Raw genomic sequence first — 17,572 nt, 5'->3', positions numbered from 1 at the left:
CACTTTTTTTGGGGGGGGGGGGGTAAGTTTATTTTTTTGGAAGGGGAGCTTCATCTATTGACTACGTGAGGTCAATAGATGAAGGGACAAACTTCAGCCTTTGACAACAGCTTGGTCTGTTGTTTGTCGTAAATATGTGTGCGCATGTGTGGCTTCGCTTGAGCGGTCAAGTGCACAGGCAACCTGGGAGAGTGGAGACTTGTACATTAATAGAGGACACGATCCAGAAAGAAGCTTCACATAACTCAAACAGCCTCGCTCTCCATCATCACATTGTCTCGTCATCTTTGCGGCCTCTCTGTCTTGGTTCCTCTCTTTAAAGTATATATGTACATTTTTTGCATTATGTAGATCAGAAGTACTGTGGAGGGGGTGTTTTTTCCAAAACGTCTTCACACTAAATGCCATATAAAACAAAACAAAGTACCTATTGCTTGCCGGAGCTGTGAAAGAGAAAAGATCTGCTCAACTTTGCGTAGCTGATTTGTTGTTCTTCTTCAGATCGCAAACTAGTTCACTAGTCAGAAATTAACAGCACGTCTACCGGTTTCAGTGAAGTAGTGAACTCCATTTTTGCCATAATGACTTGAAGACATGATTGCTCAACGATTGATTTATGTCCACCTTTATCTGGCCGTCATCTTAAAAGTATATTTTGTTTTAACAACTTATATTTGCATGTACTAGCTTCAGAATGGCATTGACAGATCATCGCCAATTTGGACTCATGCACATTAAGGATGGAGCCATCAGTGCAGTGTAGGAAGATATGAGAGTACTGTAGTTTGGTCATTGCCTTGTAACTGTACAAGTAGCCACATTCACTGTTAGTGTCGACGGAAGAGTAGGCATGAGTAAGAATTTTGTATTTTAGAATAATTGATAGTGATGTGGTACTTGTTGTTTGAATAGAAAAGGAGGTAAGGTATTGGGAAATTGTTGTTGGGTATCTATCTGGTCACCGTGAAGGTTGTTAAAGGAAATGCAGACAGGTTTTGTGTTCATTTTTTTGTCGTTATCGAGCTGTCTTTTTCCCCACTCACCTGTTCACTTAATTATTTAAGCTGCCCTGTCTCTTCTCCAATTTTCTCTGCTTTTAACATGGAAAAGGAGGAGGAAATATAGGAGATGAGAGGTGGGCTTGAGGGGGGACGGGCGGGTGAAATAAATGGAGTGGAGGTCTGTTGCTTAGCAGTACAGTATCACTGTGATCACTGCTCCTTTCCTCTCATCTCTGCCTCTTCTCTCCTTCCAGCTTCATTTGCTCCCCCATACTTGTAGAGAATTGTGTGTGTGTGTGTGTGTGGAGGGAGGGGGGGTGTGCGCGTGTGTGTGTGTGTGTGCGTGCGTGCGATGATCAGTGAATAGGCTGTGACACAAGAGCTGTATTAAGTGTACCTCCGTTCCCCAGGCTGAGTGGGCAGCTATTGATTGGCCAAGTCTTGCAGGGGAAAGTAATGGCTCTCCAAGGTGAGAGGGGAGGATTAAGCTACTAATTGCCTTTGTGTAGACAAGATATGCCCCCCAACACCCCCACCACCAATCCTCAGACTGTTTTCCTTTCTGCTGCACCTCTTGCCTCACCTCATACCTCCTTTGCACTCTCACTTTATTTTTTTAACCCCCAGTCACCACCAATCTCATTTTTCATTTCCATGTCTCACCTCACTGTGCTTGCCAACTACACACCCCAACCCCACCGCTCTTTCTACCATAGATTTCCAGTTTTCGGGACGGTAGTCTTCCTGCCATTATTGATTCCTTCCATTATTCAGTGGTATTATTTGTCAGAATGAAATGTTAGAATCAGTCAATGTCCTGACCGCACCCACAATGAGAGGATGTTGTCTGTTCAGTTACCATGGTAACCGTGGCTTGGAAGAAATGGTGATATGGAAGAGACTTGTGGTTTTTGTTCTGATGGTGGGGAAGGTGGGGAGGAAGTAGACCTGAAACTGAAAAAGAGCCTGCGGTTTCAACTGCTTTCTTTTGTGCGGCCGCCTGCGAGATTGTAGACGCTTCAACTACCTGCTTGCAGAAGATGCTCTTTTGTCTACTTTTCTTGCTCTCACATTGAAGTGTGTGTCCCATTGAGATGGTTGTGAGTGACCCAGTTTGACTGTGCAATGCTGCCTTTCTGATGAGCCAAGGAGACCCGCCGGACAAGATTATGGAAGAAAGGATAAGGCTGTTGGGCACCCTTGTGAGGAATCATGGTTATCAGCATAGATACAGCTACAGTAAATATGTGTGGTCCTTAAACTGAAACTGCTGGATGTGTGAATGTGAGCATGTCATTTTGGGAGTGTTGGGACTACAAAGAGAGAAAGTGAGAAGTGAGGAAAGCGAGGCATGTGACCAGACTGTGACCCTCTTCTACAGGCAGTCCCTGGAGGGTTTTGTTAATGTGACGCAAGCCTCAGCACAGCAGAGAAGCTCACTGGGCCAGCTTCTTGCCACCTGCTGTGTATGTGTGTGTGTGTGTGTGTGTGTGTGTTGGGGTGTGTGTGGGGGTGTGTGCGTGCGTGCATGCAGCGGAATTGCAAATCTACCAGGATGTGCAACTATGTACATTCAGTACGAGTGTTTCACTCTCGAGCAACGTTTCTGTGGTGTGGCCGCTCATTCTAATCACTGTCACTTTATAATAGTGGCCCAGGGCCATACATCTGGTCTTTCAAGTGTGTTATCGGTTGCTATTGCATTGCTACAATCCCCTTTTCAGCTTTAGTAAGGAATATACATTATTTGAACAAATTATCTTCTTCTGATCTATGAATCTGGAAAAAAGATTGATGACAGAGACAATTGTATTTGTTTATATAAAAGACAATTTTGAAGAAGACTTTTTTCCTCCAAGAAATTACATTCCTTTGAAAATTAAAAACATTAAATGTGAATGCTGGAAAAACAACTCAACACCAACCCTAAACTCCAAACCAAACCACTTCACAGAACCACTTCAGACCTTGTACTTCCTGTTTTTGATTTTTTTTTTTTTTTTTGAGGGGGTATTTTTTTTACACAGGTTCAATCAGCAAATGAGTTGATCCTGAATTAATTGCACCCTCTGCTGGTTGGATAATCCATGATTAATGGCTTCTTTGCTTAACTACACGTACACAACCTACACATCTTGATAAGCACTGAAGACAATTCTGCATGAGCAAAATTGATGCATACAATTATTATGCCCTTCCCAAGTATCCATATGCGCTGCAAGGTCACACGATGGCTATATATTACATTACTAATCAATTCCCCTTGTGTCAAGCAGGCTAATATCCTTAACACACTAAAATCTCTTCCCTGTCATTCCCCAGCTGCCTCCTCCATCAGCAGTGAATCCTCTCCAGTGTCGTCGCCAGCCACCAACCACAGTTCTCCAGTCAGTACGCCCAAGAGGGGTCCTCTTGGTCCAGGGCCTGTCCTGGTTCCCCCAGCAGGCCACAACGTGCCAAACACTCCACCCGTCGTCACCATTGCTCCAACCAAGACTAGCAACGGCCTCTGGAGGAGCGAGGGACGCCAGGTAAAAAAAAAAAGAAAAAAGAAAAGAAAAAAGAGCCTTCTGCAAAAGCTGTTCTATTTTTAGGCCTTCTATTTCCTTGTGTGCCGTCTAAGCGGCGATGGAGTGTTTATTCTTCAGCTTGCCAGTTAGCACAAGCGCGCACGCAGACAGGCTCACGAGGGATTAATGTGTGGGGTTTTTTTGTTTTGCTTGACCTGTTACTCAAAACTATAGTGGTATATATTTGACATTGGTGCATTTGACATAGTTGGGAGGTAACGAGTTCACTATCATGCCACCAATACCCACCGTTGGCACCCCCTTTGGCTCTATAACTTCAACAATGCCAGCTGCCCCTGGGACATCAAGGTGACAGGCTCCCTACTTAACCCTCTTGCCCTTGGAGCAGCTCATGCAAAGTCCCCAGCCCTGAGGCTCTTCATCCTCTGCCAACTACACTTTTAGTCCCACCTTCCTCACCCACGCAGTCAAGTGCATCCTCCACCTCGTGAGTCCTGACACACCGTTGCTGTTCTGCAGTGGGGCATTAGAAAGAGGCAGGGAGGGAGAGCTGCTTGCTTTGATAAGGAGTGGATTATGGATTATGGCCTTGCTTTAAGCCTTCTTATCTCAGCTCAGGGCTAATGGCGGAGGCCAAGCACACGGTTATGGACAGCACTTGCCTGGCACCATGCACAAACTGGCCCTGGACACTTTGTTTGATGGATCTGAAGGGATAGGGATAGGTAGAGAGGCAAAAGGGGGGCATAGCAAACAGCCAGTGAGGAGGTCACGCATCTTGAAATATGCAAGTTCGTTCAGGCCATTGTCCTCTCGCCCGAACCCCCCTCAGATGGCCCCTCCCCCCCTCCCGATGACCCTCACTCACTTTAGCCATGGCTTTTTACAAAATAACACTTGTAGGGTTCAAGGGTCAGCCAGAAATTGGAGGGGCAGAAGTGTCTTTCGCCGCTCAAGTGTGTCATCAATTCAGCCAGTAAAATCGAAAACACCCCTTCCTCATGTAAGCATTTCTGTTTGTTAACTTACATGTTTATGTGCCTTTGTAAAGAAGAGGTCACGCGAGAATTGGAAAGGTCATGTCAGCAGGTTTCTGGGGCCTCCAGCAGCTTTGTGGAGCAGAAGAATGAAGAAGCCGAGGCAATTGATGTGGAAAGAGAAGCTGGGGTGGGCGAGTGCAACACTGGGAATGTAAAAGATGGAGTTGTAGCACTGTCTGGCTGTGATGCTACTTGAGAAAGCACAAAGACCCTCATGGTCATAGAGAGCTGCAAGGCCAAAGAGGTCACTCAATCCAAAGAAAAACAGTTAGCATGGAGGCGGTGGTGTTATCTCTAAACCCCTTTACAGTCTCTAATAAAAGCTTGTTTGTTGCTGTGTTAACATACAATATGAGCCCTGCTTCCTATTCAGCATCCCTTTAGACGAGGCAGTCTTTCATGGGGGGGTAATGGCCAAAGCAGTGATGGAGGGTGGGTTTGGTGCGTTGGCATTTTGCTTTAATGACTGCAGGATTCTGCTCCCGCTGCGGCCAGTAATTGCTTTTTAATTGGCAATTTAGAGTCAGGGCTCCATCTGAGAGGCGTAAACGAGCACTCTACAATGTGTAGGGTCTCTCAGCCACTGAAGGTTACGGGGCCTGGCTCGCTCCGAGGGAGATGGCTGAAAATGGATGGTGTCTTCAAGACTGCCCACTTGCGTGAGTGCGTACATTCATGACAAGCTGCTGTTAAAGAGAAGTCAGTGGTCAAAGTGTCATGTCAGCACGGGTGTACCAGGCCTGCCTGGGTAAATGAAAATGTTTTTCTAATGGGGAATGTGACTTGTCTCTCTGGTACAGTCGCTTGTACCTTTGTTTATACACAAGTTTGCTGGTGCAAACATAAAGTAGTGTAATTTTCATAGAGCTGGTTAGCTCTACTTCATCATTCCCATTTATACTTTTGGATTTATGCGTTTGTAGTTTCGATGAAACATGACGAGGATGTGCAGCGACAGCGGTGAGGCAATCGCAGAATTGCAGCAGCACTGCAGTGCTTTGCTGCATCCTCTTATGATGGGATTTCTGTGAAATTGGGTGGAAAGGAACAGTTGACTCTGCTGGTAATCATCATCTGGGCATTGCACCAACCAACAGTTGCTGCGTCACTGCCATGATTACGAAAACAAGTTTGGTGTGCAGTGCAGAATATTGGTTGACATTGTTGTCATTCAAATTAACCAAGAGTCTAAATTCACCATAGGATTTATGAGTTTAAACAGAGCTGCAACTTGTGATGTGTTTATACTGTACAATATTCCAGTCAAGCTATCGGACAGTGCATGCAAATTGCCATCGCGCAGAATCGCCTCAACTTATGTGCATGCTGCTTTAAGCCCGAAACAAAGAAAAATGGCAAATGGAGATGTTAATTTTCACTTATGCAGGTACATAATGTTTTGGAGCAAAATGACAGGGAGCATTTGAGGAGGGATGTTGCACATCAGTGTCAGCTTAGGTCACCGGTTGCAGAAACACAACGCGGAGGGTAATGCCTCACTAAATGGGATTTGTTTTATCAGTGACACGTAGGCTAGCGCTGTCGCAAGGTTTCTCTCTAATCCTGCCCGGACCAAAGGTTAATTTAGTGGGGGCAAGAACTATCTTCTCCTCTCCTGCCTTCATTACCATCCACACGGAGAGAGCTGTTCTTCCTCTACTCACTATCCCCCCATAAACACTTTCCTTGTACAACTTACAAAGGTTGCAAGATTCTCTGTTCGGCAATTGCATTTGTTGCCAAAGAGGAACCAAAGCTTTCAGAAAGCGCACTCCCACTCCCACAGCGGGATGTCTTTGTAGCTCTGAAATGGTGCGTGTATGTGTGTGCGCGTGTGGGTGCCTGCCGGCTTGTGTGCGTGTACGTGTGTGCTTGCGCGTGTGTATGTGTTAGGGAATTGGATAAGTGAGTCCAAGCTTGCTGCCAAAGGCAGAGAGGGAGGTGACAGAGATGTAGGGTCGACAAGAAACACAGGCAGCGGGATGTTTCGCTTTGGATTTTGCCTTCCCTGTGGATGTTGTTGTGTGGAAGCTGGACACACACACGATCTAGGAATTTATTGTTCATGTGTTGGTGCTGCACATTATCACATCGTTATCGATCATAAGGATGACAAAGACGCATTAGATGTAGTTGTCGTTGTTGTGACTTTCGGCTTGTCCCACCTGGGGGTCGCCTTTGTTCTCTACTCTTTCATTCAACAGCATATACCCAAAGAGAAATGGTGAAGGCTTTTATATTTGTAAGGGAATGCTGCATGCGCTTGAGCTGTAAGCAGAGAGTGTGGAAGAGACTTCTGAATGATAAACAGTCCTCTTTTCCCCTCACAGGATGGGCTCCATCAACACTGACAAGCGTGTCGGTCACATGTCTGCTCAAACAATGAATAAGACTCTCTCGTTGCATCTCTCCCCCAGGCTGATTCCGGGCCTCGTGGGGCCAGCAGGGAACGGCTGGGTACGGAGGGGACCCTCCCCCAGGAAAAGGCCCCCTCGGTCCCCGCCCACCTCCTGGGAAACCCTTATGCCTTCGGTCTCCCCCCTGGCGCTGTGATGCAGGATTCACGTTTCCAGCCGCTCAAGTGCGTTGTCACTCTGCGTTGAATATGTTGGAAAACTTTTTTTCAGCCAACATATTGTACAATGTCTTTAAACTGTTACAATTTCCCCCGAACTTCAACGCCCTCCTTTTGTTTGTATTCACAGCCTTCCCAGACAGTTACCTAATGCCGTGCCGCCTGGTCCTGTACCAGAAGAGTACCTCCGTGGTTTCAGGCCCTATGCCACAACCGAGGATGCCCTCCGCATGCCCTCTTTGCCATTGGGCCTGGACCCCGCCACTGCAGCTGCCGCCGCTGCATACTACCATCCCAGCTACTTGCCCCACCCCTCCTTCACCCCGTACAGGTGGGCCTCTTCATACAAAATGTTTTGGTGACTCACATCTTTGCCCTTGGAATAAAATGTACAAGCCTGTATACAAGACTATAGGAATATCGGTTTCTATTGAGCTGTGTTAAAAAAAAAATATCAACACTATCAGCAAGATGTTAATAATTGTGGTTGTGTTTACATTAGTGTAAAACTCTATTGCATCATACAATGAGGTCCATCCAATATTTTGCCCCTGTCATGTTCGAAATAAGGTAGGAAAGTATTGTAGTGCAGTTGTACGCAACTGCACACTACCACCAGAACAATAAACATTGGCAAATTAGTTTCTTTTATTCCTTTCAAGAATCAACATTTCTTTAAAGTTCTAATGTAGTGTATAGATCTTTTCAAGAGCAGTTGTGGTCACTCGGAAAATACCAGCGGCAGAATTTCTTTTCCCAAATGGGATCATTTTGCCGCTACATTATGTATGACTGTGTGCTAGCAAAATGTGTGTGTGCGTATGTTGAAGGGCCCTTCTTGCTTCAGGCCTTCACATAAACTGCATTCCCCCCTTCCTTCTGTCAGCCTTGCAACATCAGAGACGTGCAGCAGCCATCATATACTGCACTGTAATGCGTTTAATGAGGGGGTGAGCTGTGGATGTCACCGATATACACAAGCAACACACAGTTGCAACATAACACAGGCTCTGACAGCTACTGTGCAGTGATTGAGGCTAGCTGACAGACACTGCTGCTTTCTTGAGGAATGGAAGACACTCCCTTTCTTCTTTGAGGAGACAGAGGCACAAAGGTTAATGACAGTGAGTGGTGTGCTGTTCCAAGGCGAGACTGACGCTATGTTTTTTTTGTCATGCAATGCTCATCACCCAGGATGGATGACCCATTCTGCCTCTCCGCTTTGAGGTCACCTTTCTATCCGCTACCAGCCGGGGGCGCTTTACCTCCCATCCATCCATCTGCAGTCCATATGCACTTATCAGGGGTCCGCTTCCCTGGAGATTTCACACACCCTTCACTTTCAGCACTGCAATCCGAGAGGTAAGATCCAATTGAGTTAGGCATACACATACAAGTGTGTATTGTACAGTATATTAAATGTGATTCCATTTTTTTGAATGTTTTTTTTTAACATCCAAATCATCCTATTCCTTCACATGTGGGCGCATGTCTACTTTTCTCTCAAGGCTCCAGCTGGAGGATGAGCTGCGGCAGCGCGAGAGGGAGCGGGAACGCGAGCGCGAAAAGGAGCGGGAGCGGGAGGCCGAGAGAGAGAAAGAGCGTGAGCGGGAGAGGGAGCGCGAGCTGGAACGAGAGCGGGAGCGGGAGCGAGAAAGGGAACGAGAGCGGGAGCGGGAAAGAGAGAGAGAAAGAGAGAGGGAGAAGGAGAGGGAAAGAGAAAAGGAACTGGAAAGGCAAAAGGAGAGAGCGCTGAGAGAGAAAGAGTTGCAAGCCTCCAAGGCTATGGAGAGCCAATACCTGGCTGAGCTCCACGCCATGAGAGGGCAGGAGGACCGAAGCAAGCCAGAACGACTCACCCCTAATCGGGCTGGTATGCGTCTCCGCCGCCGCTGTTGCCCTGCCATTTTGCTTCTCAACATCTAAGCACAGATTTTTCTGCCCCTTCACAGATAAAACCAAAGAGCCCCCCCTGCCCGCTCCAAAACCAGTTCCGCCAGGACTCCACTCTGCAATGGTACAATCGCATCATACAGTCCCTGGTCTAATCTCAGGCCACAGCCTCTACATGGGGCCCAGTGCGGTGGGGACAGGTCTCCCAACCTCCATCATCGCTCCCAGGAACAATGAGGAGGAGAGGTGGTTGGCAAGGCAACGCAAGCTGCGGCAAGAAAAAGCGGATCGCCAGTACCAAGTGTCAGAATTCCGCCAGCAGGTCCTGGAACAGCACCTGGACTTAGGACGGAACCCTGATGCACCGGAACATAGAACAGACTTGCACAGGTGAGGATTGAACGCCGGTCCGTTCCATTTTAATACTGACTTTTACATGACCTTGCATCATTCATGCAGAGACTGTTTGCATATTTGTTTATCAGTGTACAAATGCATAGTCTAGCAACGGGCGTGATGATTTGAATTTGACCGGATTTTTTTGTCTTGAAGCAATAAAGTCACCGGTTTTACTACTTGGCAGCAACAAGCAGAGGTCACAATTTGCCTACTACCAAAACAGGTGGCTGGACAAATAAGAAAAAGAAGAATGTGTTCGTATGTCACCTTTTACATGTAAAACAGTTGTGTTTGTTCCAGATTTTGTAATACTGTTTTGTAAATGCAAAACAGATTGGTGGAAAATGAATGGATTGAGGTATAGGTTTGTAATCAGTGAAGCCAGTTAGCTTGACGTTCCAATCAATCATTCTCGCATTGTTGATAATTTCGTTAGCAAAAGAAAAAATTGATGTTTACTTCAAGATAAAAGCGATGGTACAAAGTTCTAAATCAGGCAAAATGGCGAAAATGAAAGAGCTAGCAAGAGAAATTGTGAGGTCAAAAAATGTGTGGCTCCACTCCATACTGCCTGATTGCATTACTCCATTACAACACAGATCCTTCTGCCTTAAAGGTAATTAAATAGGTGCATAAGTTAATCAGGACAGAAATCTATTGATATACTCTTCTGCATTATGAAAGCTATGCAAAAGGTTACACCTCTTCAATTATCCACACGGATGAGCCTTTATTTTTTTAATCTTTAGATAATAGAAATAGCTTGTTTTATAAGGAAGAAAATACTGAACATCACCTTTTGTCCAGATATTAACTGATATTAATTGCATTTTGGGTCCTACATTATAATCAAAGTGAATACATTACATTTAGCATCAGGACCAATTTTCATTAATTAAAAAAATATATATATGATGAATCAATAATTGATTTTTTCTTAACATTGATCCAGCAATTCATCAAATAGGTTTCTCTAGTTGCTACACAGATTGGTGTGCGCATCTAGGGCCTAGATGGGGACAGTGGTGATGCCAATGGTTTGAAGTTTCCAAGGCTGACGAGCTTTAGAGGGTTGTTTTCAGACAGGACTGGAAAAAAGATCAACCCTGTCAGAAGAATCACATTGACTCTATTTCTGTCCACGCCAGCTTCTGTGTCCGACATGGAGGCAAGACTGATAGCTATGTTTAGGTGATGATGCAGAGTTCAAATTGGGGTCCTTATAACTGCTGTTTCATGAGTTCTGGTTGAGAGGGTTTCAGACAGGCAGCGGGTGGGACGGCTAAGCTACACAAAGGCAGATTCTTGACTAATCCTGTCAACCTTGCACAGCATGAGCCACGTACTTCCTCTCCTTCGTTCCATGCCTGTGTTGTTTCTGTGTCTGACAAGAAGTTGGATTGTGGTTAATTCTCAACTAGTAGGACAGCAGGAATACACACATCGATCATCACTAATGCAATGGTATAATCACAGAATCACATTATAGGCTGGAGATTGCAGAAAATGCATATTTATTCTCCTTCGCAGGAATGTAAACAGAAGTGGGAGGCACTGATAATGTAGCTGCTCTTGTAGTATGTATTTTGTCATTGTATACACAAAATACAGCAAGTAACACCTGAGTACTTTTAGTTTTCGGATTTGGGGAGCATATTGTTGACGTGTTTTCAAATGTAACAAAAATTAGTCATACATATCTGCTTCAGATCCAAGAATGTGAGGCACCAGTACACATCGTTCCTTACTTTGCCATTTAGCGCAAGTTCTTTCCTACTAAAAGATAAAAAATGGAAGCGTAATTGTCATCCTGTAATCCTTTTTTGTCATTTCTTTTTCTGCTTTCCCAAAGAGTATCTCCTTGACTTCTATAAATGTGGTCCACCCCGTGTGCGCGCATTAGATCAAAAATGACCATTTATATCTGGAGGACATAATGTGCCTTGGCCATATCCGCTCTGCGCTCTGGGCTACTGTGCCTGTGTTTGATAACAACAATTTGCGCTCACACACACATTCACACAATGTAAGGCATCTAGCGATGTGTGTTGATTGCATATCACTCGTACTGAAGATTTCTTTGTCTAATCGAAGCCTAAGCATGTCGCATTATCTGTTCACAGACCAAATAACCATGAACCAGGAAGCCGAGACCTCCATTCCCATTTAGGTGCCCCTCCGCCACTCATCTCCCCCAAACCCTCCCAGCCCCCACGCGAGCATCACCCCCCACCTCCCACAACTCTGTGGAACCCAGCATCTCTAATAGAGACACCTTCAGAGTCCCGACGCACCCATGATCCTTCAGTGATGGGACACTACGAGCTCAGTCGGCTACCGCCCGGCCCCTCCAAGTATGAGGATGGGGCCAGGAGGAGGGACAGTGGAGCAATGGAGAAGTATTTGCAACCCAGAGGGCCGCCTGGCCTGCCAGAGCCCAGTACATTCCTTGCCGATCTGGAGAAATCCACCCACTCCTTCTTCAACCAGCAGCGGGCGTCCATGTCGCTGACCAGCCAGTATGAAATGGAAGGAGCTATCAAAAGCAATGCCGGACTCAAGAGCCTTCAAGGCCACAGTCGCCACGGACAAGCAGTTGGCATGGTGTCCGTGTCAGGTGTAGGACAGGTAGCCTCACTGGAAATGGCGCCAGACACAACGCTGATCTATGACGAGCTTCTTCAGCAGCACAGAAGGCCCGTCAGTAAACTGGACTTGGAGGCGAAGAGGAAGAGGGAAGCCAAGGAGAAAGGTACTCTCGCAGTCAGTGTTACATAATACTTTGTGAAAACACACGCCATTGAGGAGTTCCGTTCAACTCGATAAAGTACGACAAGAGGAAGCCAACTCAAACATTTACTTCACAATAATGTGCTCCATGCAGCCCCAGTAGTCTAAACGTGGCATTCTGATTTATATTGTGTTTGTGGAATATGAGTTAAGTAGTAAAATCCACCCGGTTTTATCCATCTCAGTGGGTGGCCATTTTGTCACTTGCTGTCGACTGAAAATGACATCACAGTTGCTCGGGGCTCAGGTAACGACCAATCATGGCTCAGCTTTAGAAAACAGGTGAGACGTTATGGGTTGTTACCTGAGCCCTGAGCAGCTGTGATGTCATTTTCGGTCGACAGCAAGTGACACAATGGCCACCCACTGAGATGGCTAAAAATGGGTGGATTTTGCTGCTTAACTGGTATTCCACAAATACAATATTAATCAGAATGCCGTGTTTAGACTTGAGGAGGCGAATAGAACATATTATTGTCAAGTTTTTTGGGGGGTTGACTTGTTCTTTCAGAACATCATAACGATATGGTGTTCTACGTTGTGAAAGCAAAAAGGTGATTCATTGACTTCAAGCTCTAACAACGTCGACTAGTCGGTTGAGCCCATAGTATGTGCAATATCTAATACTTTTAGAAAATGCATACTGGAACTGTACTCCTGAAACTTGGGCAAACTTTGATGACTTGTGCATTGTCTGCAGGTTACTATTATGAGCTGGATGACTCATATGATGAAAGTGATGAGGAGGAGGTGAGGGCACATCTCAGAAGGGTAGCAGAGCAGCCACCGCTCAAACTCGATGACTCCACTGAGGTAAGACACCCAGCAACACACAAACACAATAAGAACCTCGGACTTGGCAGTGCCGTTCGTATTTGAAACATTATATCTGTGCAGAAATTGGACTTCCTGGGAATGTTCAGTCTGACCACTCTGGGCCGGCGGGAGGAGCTGGTGCAGCAGAAGAGAAGAAAGCGGCGGCGGATGCTGAAGGAGCGCAGCCCCTCGCCAGCTGCCTCGCAGTCGAAACGCACACCTCCTCCCCCGCAACTCAGCACGCGCTTCACCCCTGAGGAGATGGACCGAGCACCAGAGCTGGAGGAAAAGAAGCGCTTCCTCACTATGTTCAGACTTTCCCACGTCACCCTTCAGCAGAGAAGAGGCAAGAGACTGTAATATTTCTTGATAGTTTCATCCCATCTGTTGGTGTTTCGCATCCACTCCCCACGTATGTTACAGTAGTGTATCGGTTAAACTTCACAGCAGTGACCCGGCGACCTTTACATGCCCTGCTGACATCTTCATCATTGACCCATATCAGTGTTTCATCTCATTCCAGCAGAGCAAAGCAGAACCATCTCATGCTCATTAGCTCTCCGCGCACTGTAGTCGTTCTCGGCGGGCTCCACAGCTCGCTGACGCTTCACTTCAGTTGGGCGCAGGCTGCTTCAAATGCAGCCGCCTCCCATTAACATGTTGACTCCAGATGCCACCATCTCACCTTCAATTTCCTGTATCATTAACAGCGTATTTAAGCCGCATGCATAATTCAGTTTTACCTTAGTTTGAGAGGAGGACTGTATTAGTTGAAAGCGGGATGTTCGCAGACACACAAGCATTCATTAGACCCTCATTTTACTGTTTGCTGCCCACAAATGACAATTCAGTGCCTCCCATACTGTCACAAAGTATGCACGGGTCAAGGAAACTCGAGGCTTGTGAAATTCTGTCATTTTTTTTTTGTTTTCATCTTGTAGATACTGAAAGGGCAGTGGAGCTGCTTCAAGCAATTAAAGAGAAGAGTATAACCTTGGATACCATCAGACATGCCCCTCATCCGCTGTGCAAAAGCCCCCCGGCACAGCACTCTGGTGAGACACATGAAGCACTTCTGATTCCTAAAGTATCGCAATAGCAAGTTTATTCACTCACTAATGTATTCTTCCAAAGAACCAATATATGTTCATGGATACATTTCTCTACAAAAAAAAAATCTCAATGTTGTTTTAAAAAATGTGTCATGAAAAGAAGTTCACAAAAAAAAGCATATGAAGAAAAAGTAATACTCGTGTCAAACAGACCACATGCAAACACAGAATATGTGGACATTTTGAGACCCAGAAGAACCAATTTTCATGAACCCAAAAGTTAAAATGGCGCCGCGATCCAGGGTGTATCCTGCCTCTCGCCCAAAGTCAGCTGGTATAAGCTCCAGCTCACCCCGTAACCCTTCATGGAGTCATGCGTCCAAGAAAATGGATGGACGGAAGAAAGTCAAAATACATCAAAAGTTGTATGCGTTGACATGGCCTAAAATGTGCTCACTCGCATTGTTACAGATTCTGCATGTTCCCAGCCCACCTCAGAATCAGAAGACCACCACAGTGTCAGGCCGCATAGCCCCCCCTCACGTTGCCCGTTGTCCCCATCCCCTAATGGCAATTCAAAAACCCTCGGGGACACGCTAAGACCAAAGGATCCTCCTTCTCCAGCTGTCTACCCAGACAAGGCCCGGGGGCCTACCGAGGGGTCAATCTCCAGGAGGAGTTCCAGCCTGCTGAACAGCTTGCGGCCCCCGCTCCCTCTACAGGCTAAGGAGGGCGTCCACAGCATGAATGGACGCACCAAACCCTGGGACAGCTTCACCCCGGAGGAATTTGCCCAGCAGTTCCATGAATCTGTGCTGCAGTCCACTCAGAAAGCACTACAGAAACACAAAGGTAAGCAATGCAAGTTGACCAGTTTACAATACTAAAGGTTTTTCCCCTGGATTCATCAGTATTAATCAGAATTAAATGTTTCAACTAGTGGGCCTGCATTGAACATATTCTTGAAAAAAATATGCTTGGGTTGATTTCCACTTCAATATGATAATAATAATAATGATAACAACAATATATCTATTATTATTATTATTTTATAGGGCTGGGGTGATACACTTTTGTCCCAATCCGATACGGGTCCCGATCCGATACATATTGCAATACTTAAATATTCTAAAAATATATATTTAAAAAAAAACGGAGGCATGTGTTTTGTGTCAGGCATGGGCTAGCGTTTTGAAGGATGTGAGGTCTGCGCAGTTCCGAATGTGTTGTGGAAGGGAGTTCCAGAGGGTGGGGGCGGCAACAGAGAAGGCTCAGTCCCCCCAGATTTTGTACTTGGTCGGGGACCTTAGATTGAGGATGAATTTCTTTAGAAAGCCTCGTCTAACTGGTTGCCATGTGACAGTTAAAGTGGAATGGTAGTGAGGAGGAAACTTGGCTAGTACTAATAATAACCTCCAAATTGAAGACCCTCCAAGTTTATTCAGGTCAGCAGGTTAGTTGTATGGGAGTTTTTCAGCTACCCGGCTTAGAGCTCTCTCTCTCTCTCCCTCTCTCTCCCTCTCTCTCTCTCTCTGTCTCTCTCTCTCTCTCACTCTCTCTGATCTCTGAGAGATCTGCGCAATAAATCGTGGGTCACAAATCAAGATAGGAAACGAGTTCTTATTTTGAAATGGAATCATTGGCATTTTCATATCTTTCCTGGGGCTCCTATCATCTGACTTGGTGTCTGTGAAGGACTTTTGTTAGCTTTCCGTGAGCCTGTCTTAAGAGACATTTCTTTGAAACAAGAGAGGATTCCATTTAAAGACTCGTATCATGATTTCTCAGAGCTCACATTACTGATGACCACTTTAATGTCGATAAGTCACCTTCGGCTGTGGGACATTATGACAAGTATCATTATATTCTCTCTGTTTTATCTTTTACTAGTATGAGACTTTTCCTTGATAACATAATTGCAATCATTAGCACAAAAGGTCTCATATCCACTCCTTTAGAAGTTTAAAAACCCATCATTGTGTTTTCAGGCGGGGCTACCGGGATGTCCGAATCCTCTCCCGTGCAGGAGTCCTCTGTTCATTACAACATTCCCGAGCTCCAGAGCACCCCCGGCAGGCCGCCCCCACCGCATTGCCAGTCACACTCGAGCACGCATCAGTCGGCTCTCGCGCTTGCGCACACTCACCCTCAGCCCAACGGGCAGCACTTCTCCGCGTCGCTCCACCGCGACGCCTCAGGGACGAGGGAGGACCTGTCGGCCTCAGAGGAGGACGACGACGAAGAGGAGGAAGGGGAAGAAGAGGCGGCGCCCGCTTCCAAGTGGCAAGGGATTGAATCCATATTTGAAGCTTATCAGGAATATGTGGAAGGTAAGAATGCTGTCTTAGGCCCCTCCTTTCATTATTCATGAAATGTCATTATTTATTTAGTCTTTCAATCTATAATATAGTGAATTCATGATTTTCAATGCACATGATCCAACTCAATAAGTTGTAGTGCATCTTGGTCAGTAGATGGGGGTAAACATCTCTGCTAGTCTAAATCTGGTTTGATTCTAATTGAAGTCAGGGTTGATATCACATACCTAAGACATTTGATAATACTTGTCTTTATTATCCCACTATTATGTTCTCATCTTTCATTTCCTGTAAACATTAAGTTTTGGCTTTAAGAAAGCCTTTGTTCTTCCGGTTGTCTTGTCATGTTCACTGCCCTCATTTGCCACAATTTCTTTCCCTCAACTTGCACTCTTTGTGTTTCGCCCCAGAACAAAGTCTGGAGCGACAAGTATTGCAGAACCAGTGTCGACGGCTGGAAGCTCAAAACTACAACCTCAGTCTCACTGCTGAACAGCTCTCGCATACCATGGGGGTAAGACGCACGTGCACACACGGAGTGATTCATGGGCTTGCCAATAAGTGGCAGTGTTCAGACATATTAATACATTTTTTCAACTTATATGGCGCTTTGTAATGTACTTTGGTGCTTTACATAACATAACAACAAAGTAAAAAAATGTGGATGCATCAATGCCACTATTTTCAGACCGAGTACTAGCAATACCAAGTACCAATGCTTTTTGGTACAATTTGATGAAAATGTGTTTTGTTCGAATAACATCTTTTTCAAAATATGCAGGAAAAATACCGTACCTCAACAATATATTTTTTATTTCAATTACTTGATTTTTGTGAACAAAAACACAAAATGAGTTCTTGCATTTAATGTTGGTTTGCTGTTTAGCAGTTTTGCTATCCTTGCTGCCCTTGAATGGTCATTTTTGTGCAAGACATCCCTTGGGGCTGGGGGTAAAAAATTACAGTATGTGGTTATTTTGTTGTTTGCGTCAAACCGTTTGTTTTTGGGTTAGAATAGCCCATGCCTTGAAAATGTATGATCAAAAATGGAATATACAGTATTAAGAGCACTTATCTTCAATGCATGCACATATTTTGTCCATCTCTAAAATCTTTGGCATAGCCTACATATGGTTAGGAAATGTATGGTCCTATGT

The 17,572-nt window shown here is 45.4% G+C and overlaps 1 protein-coding gene across 1 annotated transcript in view; it reads left to right on the top strand.

Annotated features, from left to right (window-relative positions):
- Positions 1-17,572, top strand: part of gse1b (Gse1 coiled-coil protein b) — a 161,301-nt gene that overhangs the window by 141,116 nt on the left and 2,613 nt on the right. The window contains exons 4-16 of the mRNA XM_086025544.1: positions 3,324-3,532; positions 6,990-7,153; positions 7,278-7,478; positions 8,342-8,509; positions 8,656-9,020; positions 9,100-9,430; positions 11,563-12,191; positions 12,930-13,042; positions 13,127-13,391; positions 13,987-14,100; positions 14,569-14,949; positions 16,086-16,427; positions 16,826-16,929. Coding sequence (XP_085881670.1) covers positions 3,324-3,532; positions 6,990-7,153; positions 7,278-7,478; positions 8,342-8,509; positions 8,656-9,020; positions 9,100-9,430; positions 11,563-12,191; positions 12,930-13,042; positions 13,127-13,391; positions 13,987-14,100; positions 14,569-14,949; positions 16,086-16,427; positions 16,826-16,929 — 3,386 coding nt within the window. The remainder of the gene's footprint in view (positions 1-3,323; positions 3,533-6,989; positions 7,154-7,277; positions 7,479-8,341; positions 8,510-8,655; positions 9,021-9,099; positions 9,431-11,562; positions 12,192-12,929; positions 13,043-13,126; positions 13,392-13,986; positions 14,101-14,568; positions 14,950-16,085; positions 16,428-16,825; positions 16,930-17,572) is intronic.

Source organism: Filicampus tigris, chromosome 3 (assembly GCF_054856515.1).
Source record: "Filicampus tigris isolate MCC_2025a chromosome 3, RoL_Ftig_1.0, whole genome shotgun sequence".
Lineage (NCBI taxonomy): Eukaryota > Metazoa > Chordata > Actinopteri > Syngnathiformes > Syngnathidae > Filicampus > Filicampus tigris.
Note: the sequence above shows the minus strand (reverse complement) of the source record. Positions and strands in the feature narration are given on the sequence as shown.